This window comes from Phragmites australis, chromosome 10 (assembly GCF_958298935.1).
Source record: "Phragmites australis chromosome 10, lpPhrAust1.1, whole genome shotgun sequence".
Classification (NCBI taxonomy): Eukaryota; Viridiplantae; Streptophyta; class Magnoliopsida; order Poales; family Poaceae; genus Phragmites; species Phragmites australis.
This window is the reverse complement of record NC_084930.1, coordinates 16,238,792-16,259,970: the sequence shown is the minus strand read 5'-3', so window position 1 is coordinate 16,259,970 and position 21,179 is coordinate 16,238,792. Positions and strand designations below refer to the sequence as shown.

The 21,179-nt window shown below is 42.7% G+C and overlaps 3 protein-coding genes across 3 annotated transcripts; all 3 read right to left on the bottom strand.

Moving 5' to 3' along the window:
• Positions 1-16: 16 nt before the first annotated feature.
• On the bottom strand, positions 17-1,516 carry LOC133883707 (protein SCAR2-like). The gene is made up of 4 exons (XM_062323125.1): positions 884-1,516; positions 719-802; positions 505-612; positions 17-414 (listed from the first exon to the last, which is right to left on the bottom strand). The coding sequence occupies exons 1-4, from the start codon at positions 884-886 to the stop codon at positions 373-375; spliced, it is 237 nt and encodes a 78-aa protein (XP_062179109.1). The 5' UTR covers positions 887-1,516; the 3' UTR covers positions 17-372.
• An 866-nt stretch (positions 1,517-2,382) lies between these two features.
• Positions 2,383-3,783, bottom strand: LOC133930126 (uncharacterized). The gene is made up of 3 exons (XM_062376821.1): positions 3,509-3,783; positions 3,143-3,385; positions 2,383-2,671 (listed from the first exon to the last, which is right to left on the bottom strand). Exons 1-3 carry the CDS (start codon positions 3,781-3,783, stop codon positions 2,383-2,385), a joined length of 807 nt encoding a protein of 268 aa, XP_062232805.1.
• Positions 3,784-4,206: 423 nt separating this feature from the next.
• LOC133930125 (uncharacterized) lies at positions 4,207-7,213 on the bottom strand. Its single transcript, XM_062376820.1, has 8 exons — positions 7,003-7,213; positions 6,847-6,918; positions 6,701-6,769; positions 6,276-6,620; positions 6,075-6,192; positions 5,675-5,970; positions 5,241-5,577; positions 4,207-5,116 (listed from the first exon to the last, which is right to left on the bottom strand). Exons 1-8 carry the CDS (start codon positions 7,211-7,213, stop codon positions 4,207-4,209), a joined length of 2,358 nt encoding a protein of 785 aa, XP_062232804.1.
• Between the last annotated feature and the right edge of the window lie 13,966 nt (positions 7,214-21,179).

Genomic DNA, 21,179 nt, shown 5'->3' with positions numbered 1-21,179 from the left:
CTTGAGTTGCTCCAGATTTGCCCAGAAAATCTTGACACTTATGCTTCTTTCTGTACATTCAGCAAGTTACAAAATTCACACGAGTCCTGTGAGGCATATACAATCCTCACCAAGCACCAGACACTCAGGAGTTGCATCAAAAGATAATAAACATATGACGCGCTCCAAAACATAGCAATCATTAAGTAGGCACACTGTTTACAGCGCTGCCCCTATCTTGCCATGGTCTGGACCAACTGTTTTGGCATGTAATCCTGTAGAACGCTGGCTCCATTCGATCGATCATTTGCTCCATGCAAGAACAGGATCACAAGACCTGGATTGGCAGATTACTTGTGGAACATCGGGCGCCAGATTGCTTTGAGGAATCAGCTACTCACTCCAGCTATCCTCGTCATCTTCATCAGCAACAGCCTGTTTCACAAAAGAAGAATCATCTTGCGATCGTGGATGATACAGCTATGACCAACTGAAATTGTAGCAAGATGCAGAATGCCTTATAACCTGGCGAATCGCATGGGCACGCTCTAGAATGGCCACCACTTGTAAATTCGTTCTGGGACCACCCATCACATTTGGTCTCTTTGTAAGAACAGGCTTCAAGTTGAAAGACTGTAAAATTGGTTTGAGGCACTTTTAGCATGATCTGACTGTATCTCCTTTCAAAAAAATCACTATAATGGCAGTGGTTGGCTTAGATGCAACCTTCAACGCTTACCTTATTCTTTATCTGTTCTAGTATTGTGTTCTTCTCATCTGGAAGCTTACTTGAAGGCTGAACCATAGTTGGAGCCTTTCTAAGCTGAAAAGAAATAAAAAGGAAGATATCTGATCAGGTGAATATCTTAAAATGATTTAAAGCAAATAATGAAAGGAGTCATACCATGTTTTTGTCATGAAAAGTAACTGGAAGTAGAGGATATCTAGGCGGTTTTAGCTCTGAATGAGTTGGTGTCTTTGTGAATCAAAACTGTGATGAAGCCATCTGAAATTGCAGCCAATCAACTAAACCATGTGGACAGTCTATTACCATGGCAAGCCAGGGCCCAGTGACCGAAACAAGAATGCATATGGATCCCCTGGGAGTTCCGTATTCATTTGGTGCATCAAGCAGCGACGGAAGCAAACAAGGGAAGGGGAGCAAGCGAAATCCGACCGACGCAGCGCCCGGCCTCCAGACGCGAGCGCAAAATTAGCTCTCTTCCTGCCGTGAATCTCGCCGGAGGGAAGAATCTCTCGGTGGGGAAAAATTTGGCAGCAATAGTAGTCGGAGTGGAGAAATGGGTCGGGGAGAGAGGGACCTGGAGGACGCTGTAGACGAGGAGGGTGCTCATGATGCCGAGTACGGCGAAGCCGCACCTGGCTGCCCAGCGGTGGCGGCCCTCCTTGTCCTTCTCCCTCCCCGCCGCCACCGGCAGCCCCGGCGTCCCCGTCGCGTCGGCCATGCCCCCCCCCCCCCCCGCCTCCGTACCACTTTCTCCGCCCTAACGAAAACGAAACCGAACCGAAACGGTAACGGCGAGCGATAGCGACGGTGGGGAATTAGGCTCTCCTGGGCCCCGCTCGCGTGGGTAAGAGAGAGATGGAAAGGGGCGAGTGGCTGCCGTATTTTTTTTTTTTCGATTTTGATCCTTTTCGGAAACTATTTCTGAAACTAGATTAGCGGTAAAACTATTTTGGGTTGTTATCCTCTGGCTCAGCGTCACATATGATGGTGTGGATATAGATCGTGTTTGCGTCGTCATTACTGATGCGGATGTTATAGCCAATGTAAAACTCACTTGATTTGTCATCAGAACCACAACATTCGTCATCTTTCTGTTGCGCTAGCAAATCAGGTTTCATCATATCCTCCTGTTTAGGAACCCTATTTGGTTTATTTTCTTCTGAACCTGATCGAGATTGATCTAATTGCACGCGTAGCCATCGAAGATCTTATTGTAATACCTAAACAGTGAACACTAAATATCAAGCATTCCAGCAAGCAATGAATTTAGCTACCAGTATTGGATCGAGCAAAATTATTCTCTTGCATACTACCAGCATCAAAGCAAGATATTAAAAAAAACATTTGTATAACAATCTTCTGATGGCTAAACAAACCCCATCATGTGTGCTAAACCTGCAAGGGAGTTGACCTGCACAAATGAAAATAACTAAAATTAGATGGATAGAATTAAAAAAAGCAAATGATGATTATGTAGACTATAAATGACAAATATGCCACAAATACCTCACCTATGACGTAAGAACCTCTATGTAGATGATGTTCCTCGTGTACGTACCACTATGCTTTGAGCACTTCCTTTTCTTGTTATCAGACGGGTAGGCAAGGACTCTGACATTCGCTCTGGCGGTGGCTCTTGACAGCGCGACGTACAACTAACCATGAGAGAATACTGGCTCGGGCAGGTAAATACCGACGATGGGGATAGTTTGCCCTTGTGCCTTATTGACCGTCATGGCGAAGCTGAGCCTAACAGGAAACTGCTTCCTCTTGAACTGAAAAGGGAACATCTCATCATCAGAGGGGCACAGGGGAATTCGAGGCAGAAAAATCCTCTTTCCAGCATGTTGCCCTAGCATAATCTCTGCATCGATGGCATTTCTCTGGAACCCCCGGACTACCAGCCTCGTACCGTTGCAAAGCCCGTTCGCAGGGTCAATGTTCCTAAGCAATATGACAGGGCAGTTAATCTTGAGCTTCAACACGTGTGCGGGCAACCCGTTAGGAGTCAGCGAGTTAAGGAACTCAGGGGGATAGTAGTTATGGGGATCATCTTCTGCACGATCAAAGCTATGGTACACCATCTCATCCCCTCGGAAAGCGACTGATCATCTTCATGTTAATCCTATCCACACGATCATTCTGTGTGGATAAGATGGCTCTCGAGGTGATGTAGTTAGGATCTGACATATTATTATTCAGCCTTGGGAAAACGTAGTCTATTAGTTTATCAAGGTTAGTGTCCTCCCCTTATACGGCACGCATATCTCATCAGGAAGACGCACATCGCCATCACTATTGGCCTCCTCAGTGCCACCACCGATGCGCAGTAGGTATTTCGCAAACTACGGGTTGCTCTGTGCCCTCATGTTACGTACAAGCTTTAGGTGACGCATGCAATCCCATAGGTATGACCTATGTAACAACGCATCAATTATCTGAGCCCTTGACCCCTTTCGGACAACAGGAAGGACCTGCCTGAAATCTCCACCAAACACAACCGTCTTTCCACCGAACGACAGTTCTGGTCGGCTCATTATGTCACGCATGTTGTTGTCCAGCGCCTCCACTGCCTGTCTCTTAGTCATGGAGGCTTCATCCCAAATAATGAGTGATGCAGTCTGTAGAAGCTTGGCAATCTCACTCTGTTTCGTGAAGCTACAAAATGCACCATCATCAATACTCAGCAGTATCTTGAAGTGCGAGTGCGCAGTTCTTCCTCCAGGCAATATGGAAGCTGCAACACTGGACGTAGCTGTTGCCACAGCAATCTTATTCTACCCGCGTATCATTGCGAGCAATGCCTTGTACAAAAAAGTCTTCTCGGTGCCTCCAGGTCCATCCACAAAGAACACTATACCCTCGTCGCTATCGACAGCAGATAGAATCTCATCGTAGGCAGCCCTTTGCTCAGTGTTGAGGGAGTCCAACAGAGTTGCGTCCTCAACATTGAGCTCGATGGTGGACTCCTCGAAGATCTCCCTAGGCACACCGCTGGCCGTATCATGTGCCTCATCGATCTCGGGAAGAGGGAATGACCTTATGTCCTTCCCCATTGACTGTAGCATATTCCTGATATCTACCAAAACTATTTGTTCTACAGCGACTATGCATAGATTATTACGACGATAGTCCTCCGACATTGCCTCCAGGTGCTTGTGCCAGAGTCCTCACACGTCACTGGGCTCACAGAATACCAATATTATTGCAAAGGGCCTTCGGAGCGATGGTGGCATCTGGAATAACTCGGCTTCTGTAAGGCACTCGTCCAGTGTGTTGTCTGCTTCGATCAGGCCCTTTCTCTCTACAGCTTCACGAAAGGTCGGTAGGATCACGCCGTCAACCATCCTTAGTTCATCGTAGGATGTAGCACCAGACATGTGGTTTAGGAGAACCCGGAGATAGTAGCGTTCCCCCTCCGCCGGATGAGCTGATACGATTCTACCAACCTGTCCACCTGTTTCTCGTACCCTTCTTTGCTAGAATTTCTTTTTCTTGCCTTTTTGCCAAGTATACCACTCGGGGAAATCCCGGTACAAGATACCTCGACCATGCTCATGTAATCTATTCGTCTCGAAGTACTCTGACAGCATTGACTTATCAGCACCTTCATAGTTTACCACTTGTCGGATATCTTGGCCCTCTTGAAACGAAACCATGTGCATGTTTGGGAGATGAAGTTCCAGCTGCATCACAGGTGGAAAGTTCTTGCTCAATTCAAAGCCGTATATCCTCCACAAGGCTTCCGGAGGGGTCACCCTCCTCGCGTCTCTATACTGCCTGATCTCATCTATGTCCTCGTTGCTGTCTGCCTTGTCAGCCTCGCTCACAGTCACAGAGGCCTGGTCATGGCCCTTGTATATGTACTTGAATAGGTATTTAACGGCCTTTATGCTCGAGCACGCCTCAACATTGATGTGACAGATGAACAGCTGAAGAAGGTAAGGGTTATAAGGGACGACCCACCTGTTGTCTAGCAGGTGTTTTCGAACCATTGCACAGCGGCCATCTTCACGTCTCCTATACACCGAGTAGGAGTCCTTGCCCTGTAAGGTAGTAGCGTTGAAAGGACGCGGATAATGATTCTTGCATAATGAACGGTCCTTTGTGCACGGGCATTCGCGGTTTAGCACACCGCAAGGGCCATGCATCATATGCTTGACGACCATCTTATAGAGCTCAGGATACTTATGCTTGTTCGGGAGCTCGGCTGAGATGAGACAATCATACTGCTCGGGACGCGTGAGCTTGTACTGCCCCTGCATGATGAGCAGGAGGTGGGCATGTGGTAGGCCCCTCTTCTGGAACTCCACCACATAGACATAGGCCCTCACCTTGCCAAGAATGTCCTTTTGAAGCAACTGCTTTTTTAGTTCCTCTAGCTTCGCCCTGAAAACACGCACAATGAGATCAGGACGATCCTGGGGGTATCTGGCTAGGGTAGAGTTCGCGCGTGATCTCATCCCAGTTTGGATTGCATGTCATTGTGAGGAAGACATCCGGCTTCCCGTACTTCCGCACTAAAGCCATAGCATCCATGTACCGACGCCTCTTGTCTCGAGGTCCTCCAATAAATGATGTAGCCAATACAGTCCATTTTCCAATAGCGTCTACTCTTCCCTCATTGGCATGCAAGCTGTCCACCAAGCCTTGGTACAGGTTCGCCCTTAACTCCTTTTGATGAGCCCATATGTAGTCCAGTCGCGAGCTCTCAATCTTGATGTATGTGTCGACCACGAATTGCTGAAAAAGACGCTTACCAAACAACATTGGGTTGAATATCTCTGGCCGAATTTGGAATTTGTAGCAGTAGTAATCTCGCACGGACATGCATAGCATACCACCAGAATCTGCACATAGCATATGGTGTTAGAGGCTAGTGTTGTACATAAGAGAGTACAGTGCCAAGAATTGGTAGTGCAAATGCCATCTTTTGAGAACACTAACTTGGATCCTCATCATTATTACCACGAGCCTTACGAGCCGCACGAGCTGCGTTCACCTGATCGATGGACACACCAACCTTTGGGATGTCGGTATGCCAGCCGAGTTCGCCTCTAGGGAAGAAGAGAGGGTATGACAGTGCATCATAGCATCCATGATACGACCGGATGCCATATACTTCTCTGTTCTTCCCTTGCAGGATAACACTATTCTCAAACTGCCTTCGGCGGTCGCTCCCCTCAACCCAAACAACGGCAACCTCTGAAGTGGTTGGCACGTTATATGTTCTCTGGTCCAACCTATGGTCAAGGTTCAGTGTCAGACAATAGTCATCAAGGTCCTCAACCTGTCCCATACTCTGGAGTTTTTCAGAGTACGGGTTGCACGTAGTATATCAACCAACTTTCTAATGACATCATTATCTTGCTGGTACAGCTCTTTGCAACAGCGACGAAACCGAAGCTCTAGATTGGAATCATCATCGTAGAAGTAAAGCTCCAGGTGCTTTAGTTCTGAGCCATCTGTACCGAATGACCGTATGTTGTGGTACATTTGGCCGTGCAAAACGTGTAAATACCATGTTTTCTCATGTCAGTGGTCTCACTGTCAAGGTGACAGTAGAGCGAGGTGAATGAGAAATGACCGTTGAAAAACCTAATGTTGTCACGGAAGTGCCTAGCATCAGTGTCTGAACTCGACCAGAGTCTCATGAGCTCAGATGGCGTATCTGGGGTGGATAGTTTAATATTCCCATTACGGCAGCAAAAACCCTTTGTCTCATGCTCGAACTTCTTCGCATTGCAATATTGACAGTCTTCACCAGGCTTCAGCATGTGCGTGGCTGGAGGTATATTGCTATACACGTGGTCGTACGGATTGAGTACGCTAGAGATAGAAGCAGAGGCGTTGTCAGCTTGATCGAATTCGATATCCACGTTGGTGTCTCGGTCTGAAGATATTTTTAGCATCAAGTAGTTACATAAAGCTATACAAGATATGGACAGAAGGCGAAAAAAATGTCAAAAGTACCTTGACCACCGAACATGTAGCCCTCCTCATGTTCGAAGTCCTCCTCGAATATGACGCCATCATCATCACCTGTTACGGTAATATAAATTTTTATGAGGGTCCTGATTTCATTTGAAATATAAAATTAATACAATCAAGGAAATTACCGTCATCGTTAACTGGTGGCTGTGTTGGAGGCGTGGCAACGTTGTCAGTTTGAGGGGCCGGAGGGGTATTTTCTGTCAATACAAAACAAGTACCGTACATCAGTACCTATATTGTATTGGATTGCAAGGAAAGAACAACACATGTAAGAACATTACCATTGTTAATGACGACTGATTGTGTTGTAGGTTCTAAATCTTTGACGTCTTCCGCACTCTCAGCTGGACTTTCTTCTATCAAGGCAGACTGTTTCTTGTCACGCCATGTTGCAAAGTGCTTGTTACGACGGGCTAGCAATGCTTGCCTTTCTCCATGTATTACACGTTGTCTACATGATATTTGACTGGCAGCCATATCGGGGATCTCCATGTCCGGCATCTGCTCACATGCTAACTGGATGTAAATAGGGGTACCTTTGACCGCAGGAATCGACCAATCACATGTGACTGTGGATCCATGTGGACCGGATGCATCCACAGCGAGTGGCACAACCTCAGGGACATACACTGGGTTTTGCATGGCGATGGAATCCTGGCTTAGAGTGTTGCAACTCAACTCTTTCCATGCTTTATCGCGATCTCTCTTTGCCTGCTTGTCTTTGGGTGTCATATTATGCACCCTTCGACGTTCGTGACTTGCTTCAATCTGCTTCTCACTAAGGGTGTTGCGTCGCACTGCATAGGACAGCTTTTGACGATCGAGTCTTGCTTGCCGATGTTCAGGTGTCATATTTGCGTATCGCGCACAATCCCTCACTCGTTTAGCTTCAACTTGCTTGTTTATTAACTCTCCCATCTGTGAATTATTAGCAGGTGGAGTATGGGTGCCACAATCATCAATGGTCATGGTCTGGATAGAATCAGGGGTACATTGTAGTGGTATTTGCTCTTCTGACATGGTACTATGTTGCTCTGCAATGCGAGGAATAGGAACAGGTGGCAACATCAGGAATGTAATAATGTGCATCTGTGTGCATCACAATTGTGGGATACTTACACACTACAAATTACCATCAAATGAATGACAACAATTTTAATATAGTAGCATGCAAAAATAGGTCAATGTATGTACCTGAAATATGGCAGTTTGGAGTCGTAGTGATGCCAATGATGCTTTCGTGTCCACCTGCTAGTCCAGATGTACGTGTGTAGTCACCTACAACGTGTCCCTCTTCTAATATTCATGCAGTCAACAATGAACCAAATAGTATGTTGAAATTTATAACATGAGCATATAAATATTCACGGTACCTGGCAATTGAACAAAGTTGGTATTTGTTGTCTTCGCACTGTCGATAATGTTTTCTTGGCCCTTATACGAGGTACAAACTTATTGCGAATTTGTAGGAGCCACATTTTCTTTGTTGATAATGTTAGGGTCAACTAAGAAAATACAACATGTATTTAGTTGCTTTAACTAATAAGTACATCTTGTATACCAATAATGATCGTTGATTACTTTTTGAAGTACCTGGCAAATGGATAGAGGTATTTGTTGTAGCACTTTGATGTTGTTGGGCATTTATAAGGGCGGCTTCAGCTTTCTTTCGATGGTATGCTTCACGTTGCTTCTTTAGTATTTCATCTTTTTTCTACGCATACCGTTCCCGCTCCCGTTGCCTTTTAAGTTCTTTAGGATCTGTGAGGGCCGCCTGTGAAATGGTTGTGATTGGTCCACCAACATTGATATTGTTAGCAGTACCTATAAAGGCACAACATGTATTTAGTCGTGAAGTATCAAACGATACATATGCACTTGAAGTAGACATAAGTTGTTTTGCAATACCTGTGTTGGTGGTGTTGGATATTTCTTTGAATGGTGTGCGACACCCGGACATCTCCGCTGGTTAGATTAATATCTCTCCTACTTAAATCAGTCAAGGTGAGCGATGGAAGTCCTAGTGTTATATGTGGTTGGTATGTGTTTCATTGGAAGTATGAAAATGCATTTCATGGTGCAGTCAAGGAGTATATGATATTTCAAGATCAAGTGCATTCAGTAATCAATACATTACTCTGTTGCAAGAGAGTCGCTCCTCTAGTGAATGAATAAAGTCTGTTTTCACCATTTCACTGGGCTTTTGTTCTTTCGAAAATAAGGAGTCCTATATTTGATGTACAACTGATTTGCTTAATTGCTTTGCGAGATTCGTACAGCCAGCTTATATATAACCTTGTTCAGCTTAGGCGAAAGGAAACGAGGACAATCATATATATGGGTTTTTAGGGTGTGAATTCGATGCTGAAGTTTCGTGAGAGATGGATACATAAAAACATGTATAATACACACTGGGATTACCTAGATGATATATACACACTGGGATATCTATCTAATTCAACTAATTACTTGATCAATTGAGATTACCTAGATGATATATACACACTGGGATATCTATCTAGCAAGCAAAAAGAGGAAATAATTAAGTCTGCAGCTCGATCATATCTCAAAATAATGCATTGATGATCGATCAATTGATGTCATGCAAAATGGAATTACAAGCAATGTAACTCGATCACTCGTTAAACTAAAATTTGCATAATTTGTTAAACAAAAATTCGCAGAATTGCCATGACCGACAGCCAGAATTGGAGCATGCCGTAGACCACATGCTCATGCAACTTCAACTCAGTTTTTCAGCCCATACATTTCAATTCCCTTCAATAATAACAGGCAAACAATCAAAACACATCACCCAGAAAGTAAGTAGACCAAACAATAAATGCATGTACAAAAATGGTCTCTCCATACATGCATCGCTCCTGCCACGCGTGCCTAGACCACATGCTCATGGTATAGCACAGCACCAAATATTCTCGTAATTTCTTTGCTTACCTATGAAAGAAAAGAGGTGCTCTTGCTTAAAGAATATACAAATTACGGTGACTACAAACCAAGCATTATTACCATTTTAAAATAAAATCAAGCATGTCTGATCTAAAACTACAAACCAATCATAATTTAGCATTATCTGTTAAAAAATTATCCTTCGAGGTGAACTTGAATCCATAAGTATCCAACATAGGTCACACCACTGTTGCGAGGTACGCCCACCTTTTTTCAAGAAATCTATTCACGAATCTGAGGTCCCTCTTGCCCGTGACGCACCACCGCTCGAAGGCTGCATTATCCAATCAGGGATGTTTCAATTAATCCAACTATTTGGTTTAGCATAATTACCCTTTAAGTACTTTGAGTTGTACAAAATTTCATGGATGGTTCTGGAACTACTCACCACGCAGTTGACATGTTTGAAGATTAGCTGGATTGAATGCAAAACTCATGTGATCTGAAGTCTCCAGACACCCTATCATATATTGCATTTTCTTAGTTATTACGACGTTATATATGTAGAAACTATGTCAATATTCTTTATCTTTAAAAAGAAATGTGAGGAAACACTCACTGTGTCTTTTATTCAATTTTAGCATGGTCCCAAGGATAACGTGATGATTATTTCCCGTAGATTGCAAGCTTATCGCATACCGCTCTAAAAGCTGACTCCAAATTCCAACAACTATCAGGTTGAACCTACAATTTTATAAAATTAAAAAATATGATGTTTTGCATGAAATTATTATCTCTATTATATAAAGCTTGAGTTAACTGCATAATAACTTGTGTACCTTGTGTCCATGAGTATGACCTCTCTATAGGGTTTACTATGACCAACGTGCTCAAGTTTACACCAGTGCACAACAACTCCAGCTATATCTGTACGATTTATCAGTTTATTAAATGAACAGTCCTGCTTCTCTCTATATAACAGACAAAAGGAAATGTTTCACACTTAATTCTTACCTACAAATGTCTTGTTAGGACGTCGGTACACTTCATGGATTGGCGTGAGATGTTTCGGATAGAGCGGAAATTGAATAGGCATGGTATATGTCGGAGGATTAACTCCTGTCGCAGGGATCCCGAGAGACCCCTTTTTAGATTCGGCCAGGGGGATGATCCTGAATAAGTTCGTCGGAGAAATAAATGGGAATGAATGCAACGGCCGGTGATGGGGGTGTCGACCTAGTGCAAGGAGAAGTAAATGCACCGGAATTTAGACAGGTTCGGGCCGCACAGGGGCGTAATACCCTACTCCTGTATGCTATAACTATCCTGAGGAAGTCCTTCAAGGATGTTGCTGGTTACAAGAATGTTAGCCTAACTAAGAGCTTGAGGCTCCTTGTTCTTCGGCTGGAACTGTGCTCAGCCTTGCTCACAGTATCTCTCTTCGTTGGTCTGGTTCGTTGTGTGGTTGGTGTTCTCACGCCGTTGTTGGTCTTCTCTCTGAGAGTTCGTCTTGCTTCTGAGTTGCCGTCTATTTTAAGTACCCGCCGGCCGAGACATGCCCCGAACGGGAAGGAGGGGGCACAAGTTCCAAGACACCATGACTGGAAAAGGCGTCACCATTTCTTCTGGGTGAAGTGACCGGGGATGGAAAATGCGTCGCACGCCTGGTCACCTGTCACCATAAACGCCCTGGCAACGGGCGCCGTGGAGAGGGCCCACCGGGCAGCCGCAGAGCAACCCGGCGTGCCCGCCCTATCTTGTTCCTCTGCCACAGCAGTGCGGCAGACGAAACGCCTTGATCCTCGCGATGTTATCCCAAGACAAACCGGATGACACGGGACGGGACCCGTGCAATTAATAAGCCCACGCCTCTCTGCCAAAACATGGCAAGAACTGACGCTGCGACGGGAGCAGTTGGAGGTGTCAGGCCACGCATGCTCATTAAATGCAGCCTCGGACCTCTGACTGATTGACACCTCATCGGCGGGCCCCTCGGGGGCCTTTCTGGGTCGTCGGGGCACCGAGTGCTCGGGGGTACTGTTCGTTCCCGAGCACTCTCTCCCCAGAATGCCTATCCTTGTCCTCGGGGTTCCGGCCGCCCGGGGGTACTGTTCGCCTCCCCAAGCACTCTCTCCCGAGCACTCTTGCACAAACCTTCGGGGAACCGAGTGCTCAGGGGCTGCCACGTGCAGCCCCGAGCACTCTCTCCCGAGCACTCTTGTACGGATCTTCGGGGAACCGAGCGCTCGGGAGCTACCGCACGCAGCCCCGAGTACTCTCTCCCGGAACTTGGCTCTTTTGATCATCGGGGGACTAGGGTGCTCGGTGTTGAGCGGACACCTCCCCGAGCACTTTCTTCCCAGTACTTAGACTCCGTGGATCATCGGGGAACTGGGGTGCTCAGGGACAACTGACTGTGGCCCCGAGCACCTTCTCCCGGGACTTGATCTTTTCTCATCCTACAGGAGAGACCTCGCGGGATGGCGCCATGCGGCGGATGGCTGGCCTGGCCTCGGGATTTAGGGACCTCTGGTTCCTGATACACCGACAGTATACGATTCAACCCTAGTGCGGTCATTCAAGACACACTCATCCTGATGCCCAATGTTTGGAAACTGCACTGCCTCCTCCCAGTTAGGATCGAATCTTACTTCATGCAAGGTATAAACACACCCTTCTGCGAGTAAAGTGTTGAATCTCTCAACGTTGTTATTCGATGCAATTGCTTCTATCTTGGATCCCTTAAAATTTAATAACCGACAAAGTTAGGTTGTGATAAGATTTCGTATAACACAATTGTTATATCTATCCATTATACAAGTGACTTACATTGATATCCATGAGAATAAAGTGTTGGCTATCACGATGACGAGAGACCGGGAACTTGGCATCTACCCTAACGGCGACACTCCATAATCTCTCCAAGTCCAAATATTCAATGTCGTCGAATAATTTGAATCTGTATTAAAAGAACATATTTTAGCTTTACGTATTTACGATTCATTTTAATTTTGATTTGACAGGTGAAATTGTACTCACCTAGAAACTACTTGGCGGTAGGAAAAGTCTGCATACGTTTTCTTTCGAGTAACATTAGTTGGCTCCATTGAGCTAGCAGTACAAGGCGGTGGTTAACGAAAGTGAGACAAGATTATGGACACAAGTCAGACAAGATATCTCTTTTCTTTAGGGTGCTAAGATTGGATGATAGTCTCATTTCATGCCACGAATTGAAGGATACATGAACATGATATCTAAGCATGCCACAAAACAAAATGGTATCAAGCATTTTAGAGCATTCACACAACCGAGACTAAACATGCACTGATAATCAAACAGTGAAAGGTATACCATCATCCTAAATCATAGGATAACTTAAATATGCAGCAAAAAAATGCAGCAGAAAAATGTTAAATACATGATAACTAAAGTGCATGCTTCAATGGAAGGAACAAATCACCACTCACCAAGAAATGATAGCTCGAAATCGACAGACCTGCAACAACAGCTCAATATGCTACCGAATACCTGCATGAAGAACATGAACAGTAACCAAAAAAATTAGACAAAAATGGGAATTCAGCGCAAAATCTTCCAAGAATTTTGCTTTGGAGCACTTCTATCGGATTTTCTGGCTAAAGGAATTATTTAAATCAGAGACACTAATTAAATCTAATAATCTCTTAGTAGGATATTTACACTTCACTTGAAATGTGGTATTAAGAAAAAAAGGACTCATTTATAATTTATGAATACAGGTCATGATTTTATGGATTGCCACAAAATTGGCTTGTGGGTTCTGGATAGTGCCATTCCTGGAAGGCCTTGCTGCTGGCTTTAGCAAGGAAATATTGACACACAGGTGCCAAGCACTATATAGTCTCTTGACAGACATAACTGAAGGCAGTGGCAAAACAAATCTAATCTAAAGTTTAAGAACAGGTAAATTTATAAATGTTTAAGAACATATAAATTTATAAACCACACCAGCACACTTGAAAACCAAATTTCTAGTACATCAAAAGTATATTCGAATCAATCAAGTGACAACATGCTGTTACATACATGAGCAGATAGTTGTGAATTGTGTATATCATACCTACAGTAACCGAACATGCAGGATAATAGATGTCATCGTTAATATTTGCGAGTTAGTGAGAGGCTTCAAGCTATGTCAAACGAGATTCAAGTTTCACTTTGGACTACTGCTCCCTGCAAGAACAGAATGCAAAAAAGAAATGAAACATCCAGGACTGGTGCTAAGTACCCAATTCACGGATCGAATCGATCTGTTCCAAGAAACCTGCCACGCGAAAATCAAAACGAGGATTGCCAACAAGAGAGGATGGCGAGCTCACCTATATGTTTCATTTCTTTTTATTCAGGATAACAACGAAAGTGAGACAAGATTATGGACACAAGTTAGACAAGATATCTCTTTTCTTTAGGGTGCTAAGATTGGATGATAGTCTCATTACATGCCATGAATTGAAGGATACATGAACATGATATCTAAGCATGCTACAAATCACCATGGTATCAAGCATTTTAGAGCATTCGCACAACCGAGACCAAACATGCACTGATAATCAAACAGTGAAAGGTATACCATCATCGTAAATCATAGGATAACTTAAATATGCAGCAGAAAAATGCAGCAAAAAAATGTTAAATACATGATAACTAAAGTGCATGCTTCAATGGAAGGAACAAATCACAACTCGCCAGGAAATGACAGCTCAAAATCGACAGACGTGCAACAACAGCTCAATATGCTACCGAATACCTGCATGAAGAACATGAACAGTAACCAAAAAAATCAGACAAAAGTGGGAATTCAGCACAAAATCTTCCAAGAATTTTGCTTTGGAGCACTTCTATCGGATTGTCTGGCTAAAGGAATTATTTAAATCAGAGACACTAATTAAATCTAATGATCTATTAGTAGGATATTTACACTTCACTTGAAATGTGGTATTAAGAAAAAAAAGGACTCATTTATAATTTATGAATACAGGTCATGATTTTATGGATTACCACAAAATTAGCTTGTGGGTTCTGGATAGTGCCATTCCTGGAAGGCCTTGCTGCTGGCTTTAGCAAGGAAATATTGACACACAGGTGCCAAGCACTATATAGTCTCTTGACAGACATAACTGAAGGCAGTGGCAAAACAAATCTAATCTAAAGTTTAAGAACATGTAAATTTATAAATGTTTAAGAACATGTAAATTTATAAACCACACCAGCACACCTGCACATGTTTACTCAATCAAAACCCATTCACAACTACACAGGTACCAAGCACTATATAGTCTATTGACAGACATAACTGAAGGCCTTGCTGGGATTGCTGGGATGGTGATCTGTTTAATTTAAAGGGTAGATGGCATTTGGATGTAGCATTGGGATGCCTAGTTCCAATGTCACCAGGTCCAGTCATCAGGATGCCCGTGACCCGGTGGCAATGGCTTTATATGCTGTGGCAATGGCTTTACCCGGTCACAAGGGTAGGAAAAAAAACCACAGATACTGAAACTGGAACATCTGTTGGCTCTGTATCTCTTGCTGCAATGCAAGAGAAAATGGCTAACAAGAAACCCAAGGAAGTTGCTCAAAACTTGTACAGATTTTAGAAACGAGAAGCCCACCTCAGTGGTATGTTAACATTTTTTAAAAGGGTTTCCTGTTCTATATTCAATTTTAATTACCCTCAGTGCTTACTACACATGATAGAAGTATAGAACCCAGATTATGTTCAATGCCATCTAGTTCTAGGCACAACATGATGTGCTTGGACTTGTAATGTTGTGCAGTTAATCGGCCCATGATGAACCCAAATTCTTTTCTCAAAACCAGAACAGACAACACCAACCTAAACCCATACTGGAACGGCAAAATGAAACCATTCTCAACTAAGAAGCATTCTCAACTAAGTCACTATGGCTCCACAGAAATTCAAGAACCCAGAAATTCAAGAACATTAACACTGACCTTATCACAAGCCACAAAGGATCCTGTTTGGTGTCGACAAACTCCTTTACCTAAATTGGTACAATAATCCTTTAGCTGGGAGGCACCCTTTGTTTTCAACTGACAAAACATAAACAAAAGGTTAGAAATATGAGGGGACAATTAAATAGTGAAAAATATTAGGGCAATGGCAAGGCAATGGACTAAGTAAAGCTAAAATAATCATGAGTAGAAGTGGCAAAACTAAGCCACACCTATACATGCTGCATATTCAATCACCTCTAAAGTTTAAGAACATGTAAAGTTCTAATTGTTTAAGAACATATAAATTTATAAACCACACCTGCACATATAAAGCTAAAATAATCATGTAAATTTATCAGCTGGAGTATGTAGCCACACAAATCCCACCCCAAGAACATCGGAACCGACCAAACAGAGACAGGGAGTCTGCAGGAGCTCACCAGCAGCGGCGAGGGTTGGCAAATTTGCAGAATAAATGTTTAAGAACATGTAAATTTATAAACCACACCAGCACATCTGCACATGTTTATTCAATCAAAACCCATTCACGTGTTGTTTTTTGTTTACTCAATCAAAACCCATTCACAACTACACAGGTGGAAACCATGTGAGTCGTGAGCTATGAAAATTTCTACTGGGCTTCCCATCCGAGCACAACTTACACAATGAATACGAACTCACAATCTCCACACATGGGCTAAAATAATCATGTATCTGCAAAAACTAAGTAAAGCTACCCAATGTAAGTCTCACAATATGCCATATTGGATCGATGCAAGAAATTTTGGATAAATGTCACGAATTTAGAACTACTGAATAAAAAGAAATGAAACATGTAGGACTGGTGCTAAGTACCCAGATCACGGATCGATTCGATCTGTTACAAGAAACCTGCTACGCAAATTTGCCATCTATAAGTTTGGTCAGGATGAATATTCATGTTACTCATGAGTTTGTGAAATAAAATTTTCATCTTAAAACCAAATTTCCAGTACATCAAAAGTATATTCGAATCAATCAAGTGACAACATGCTGTTACATACATGAGCAGATAGTTGTGAATTGTGTATATCATACCTACTGTAACCGAACATGCAGGATAACAGATGCCATCGTTAATATTTGTGAGTTAGTGAGAGGCTTCAAGCTATGTCAAACGAGATTCAAGTTTCACTTTGGTCTACTGCTCCCTCCAAGAACAGAATGCAAAAAAGAAATCTGGTGCTAAGTACCCAGTTCACAGATCGAATCGATCTGTTACAAGAAACCTGCTACGCGAAAATCAAAACAAGGATTGGCAACAAGAGAGGATGGTGAGCTCACCTGAGCAGGACCTGGAAGGACTGGCGGTGCGTGTGCTCTGTCGGGGAGAAAGGGAGCACCAGCTATCGGGGAGAAAGGGTGCTCTGGCGGTGCTGAGCCTGAAAATTGTTGTCATCTTTGAGAACAGAAATTCTAGAACTAAGAAATTCTAAGAAAAACACCGGTAATCGATCGAGACCACCTCATGGTTCTAGTTCTACTCACCTCGCGAGCCTTCCAATCCAACCCCAAAAAAATGCCGCCGTGGTGTTGCCCTCGACGCGGAGGTACTTATAGGGGGCTGCGGAGAAGATGGCGAGTGCATCTAGCGACTGCGGTTGGGGTGTTGTGCCGTGCGGGTGTTTCGGCGGTGGTGGCGGCAAGGAAATATCCATGGGCCCAAGACGGTTCGCCCTGGGAGGGGGTAGGGGCGCGGAGAAGGATGCGGGCGGGAAAGCGGAGAAGCCAGTGTGGCTGATACGGATGGGCGATGAGAATGGGGATGGCGCGGCGATTTCGGGAGCCGGGGCGTGGAATCGGGGAGAGAGGGGTGCGGCGGTCGCGCGGGCGTGCATGGCGGGGAATCGAGGATCAATGGCAGGGCCGTCCAAGAACTTCGACCGGAGTTGACGCTCGGCAGAGGAATCACGAGGGGAGGTAGAGGAATATTCCACGACGGACGGATCACGCCTTATTTCTTTTTTAAGTAGGAGAGATGTCGAGACATCATTGCTATAAAAATAGGGATAGCGTAGGAAACACATTTCTTTCTTACGATAAAGTAGAGATAGATCTTTTCTCTACACTTATTACTATAAAAATAGATTTATACATCAATCCATCACTATTAATCGTTAATGTACCAGCAGTGATATCACTAGCGATCCATAAACCATACGGAAAGAATATGTTATCGTGATTTATGAACCAGTAGTGATAAGGGTTATCATTGTCGGCCAATGCTTGAGTCGACAGTGATCCATAGCTCCATTACTACTGACTGAAGCCACTAACCGACAGTGATAGCAGAGCATCACTATTAGATAGTTATATGAGCCAGCAGTGATGTCTCGGCTATATAAAAGTGGTCCTCTCTTTCTCCAAGTACAAGCACAATGAGTAGTTTTGTTCTTGCTTAGTGGTGGCCATTTTTTGTTACCAAGTTATTGGGGCTTTAAATTTTCGAGGAATCCTCATGTCCTAGATGTTATAAGGTATGTAACTTAATCTCCAATATATTTATAGTTGAATTTTATTTGCTAAATTGCTCTAGACTTTGAAATGATGGAGATGAATATATGACCATGATGTTTTAAGACAATGTAAATGCAATTATACCCCATTTATAATATGAAGCTGTAATTAGTAGCTTATAGTGAAAAGTATCTTTATTATTGATTTATATTAGCTATAGGTATGAGCATGTTTATTTTTTTATTTTTAATGAATTAGAAAAATTAGCCATAAAATTAAGGTATATAAAAAGTTCTAATTATATTTTTTATATTTTAATTAATTAGCAAGCTCTAATATAGAAACTTTAGGTATGAGAATATTTATTTTTTATTTTTAATAAATTAGAAAAAATATTCATGATATTTATGTATATAGCAAGCTCCAATTATATTTTTTATATTTTAATTAATTAGCATGCTCCAATATAAAACTTGAGGTATGAGCGTATTTATTTTGATTTTTAATGAATTAAAAACTTTCACCATGATATTTAGGTATGCAGCCAGATCCAATTATATTTTTATATTTTATTTAATTATCAGGCTCTAATATAGAAACTTTATGTATGAGCATATTTATTTTTCATTTTTACTTAATTATTCCTACATAAGGCTTGAATAATAATGATTTTTTTTAGGGATGACATCAACAAACACTCATCAGAAGCAGATACAAAAGCATACAAAAGACGGCTCCTCCAACTAGGGTCAATTGCTGATAGGAGATGGTGAGGTAATTTATTTGTTGGTGATTACAAAATATTCTAAATATTTTGAATATTGATTTACAATAATGATATAATTGTAGATGTATAGAAGATAGATGTACGATGCGAGCCGTGTGAGCGTAGAGTATAAGAACGTCATAGAGTATTTCCTGCTCGTAGCCGTGGCGCACAAGTCAAATACACAGTCTCAATACATGTGTTGTCCATAAGTCGATTATGAGAACAAGAAGCAGTTTTTCACCACCCAGCAGATACATTCTCACTTTATGCTAATGGGCTTTATGCCTAGCTATACTCGTTGGACCAAGCATGGTGAAGCTGAGATTGTACAGGAAGGACAACACATTGATAGAGAAAATGAAGACTTGTGCACTGATATGCCGGCTGATGAATACACAAATATGTCGCCTGTCAGAGGTACGTTAGTCGATGATGATCTAGAGCAGATGTTGGCTGACGACGACGATGATGATCTGAAGCAGATGTTGCGCGATGGGGAGGAGAACTTCACCAATGAGAGATAGTTTCAAAAGTTTCAGTGTATGGTAGAGGACTCTAAAACACTGTTATTCCCGGGATGTGAGAAAGAGCACACAAAGTTGTATATCATGCTTTCGCTGCTACAATTGAAGACAAGCAATAGATGGTCTGATACAAGTTCCAGAGAGTTATTACTATTCTTGAAGAAATTGCTTCCAACGGAAAATATGATACCAGAAAACACATACCAGGCCAAGCAAGTTGTGTGCTCATTGGGGTTGGAAGTACAAAAAATACGTGCATGCCCAAACAATTGCATGTTGTATCGCGAAGAGCATACAGACTTGGAAGCATGTCTGGTATGTGGTGCATCACATTACAAGTGTGACAGTGATGATATCGATGATGAAGGAAAGAAGAAAAGGACTTCCGTCAAGGTGATGTGGTATTTTCCTATAGTTTCCCATTTGAAGCGTTTATTCGCAAATAAAAGGCATGTTGAATTGTTGTGATGGCACGCCGAGGAGCACAAGGATGATGGAATGCTGAGACACTCCACTGATTCTACACAGTGGAGGAACATCGAAAGAAAATACAAGAAGCCATTTGTAGAAGATGTGAAGAATATAATATTTAGGTTGAGTACGGATGGGATGAATCCATTCGGGAACATGAGCAGTAGTCATAGCACTTGGCATATGACTCTATGTATCTACAATGTCTCTTCTTGGTTATGTATGAAGTGGAAGTATATTATGATGCTAGTACTGATAAAAGGGCTGATGCAACTTGGCAACGATATCAATGTCTATCTGAAACCATTAATGGAAGATCTTGTAACACTGTGGAACAATGGTGTGCGGGTATGAGATGAATACAAATGAGAGAACTTCACCCTATGTGCAATGTTGTTTGTAACAATACAAGATTGGTCAGCCCATAGTAACCTATCGGGCTAGACTATCAAAATGCTACTTTGCATGCGTGCATTGCTTTGATGAAATAGAAAGCTTGTGGCTAAAGAATTGTTGAAAAATGGTGTACCTACGTCATCGTAAATTTCTTCATAAGAATCATCCGTACCATAGAAATATGAGAGCTCTTGATGGGAAAGTTGAGACTCGATCACCTTCTAAGCATCACACTAGGAGGTAAGTATATGATATGGTAAATGGAGTTAGGGTTATCCTTGGGAAAGGGATGCGGAGTACACCGGTTCTGAAATCTAATCTTAGAGCTCCTATGTTCAAAAAGAAATATATTTTTTATGACTTAGCTTATTGGTCAGATTTGGTGGTTCTACACACAATAGATGTCATACACATGGAGAAGAATGTGTGTGCTAGCTTGATTAGTACGTTACTAGTCATACCTGGCAAAACAAAATATACACTCTAAACACTGAAGGACCTGAAACGTTTGAAACTTAGACTTAATCTACATCCTAAAGATATGGAAGAAGGCGACAAATATCTTGGTCCCGCTAGCTATAGTCTAAGAAAGACGGAGAAAATTGCAATGTGAAAGTGCTTGCATGGTATCAAAGTTCTATCAGGTTACTCTGCAAACATAAAGAGACTAGTAAACATGAAAGATTTGAAATTAACTGACATGAAGTCTGATGATTGTCATGTGATATATTCTATAAAATGGAGGAATATGCAAGGTCTAAAGTGTACCATCACTGTCGACAAAGCGAAACGGTAGTGTTGAAAACACCAAAGCCTTATCCATCAAACTAGGACGCAAACATTGGCCAACCGAAAGACACGCCGAAGCACTCAAAGAAAAATGAGGCCTCCAGGTATA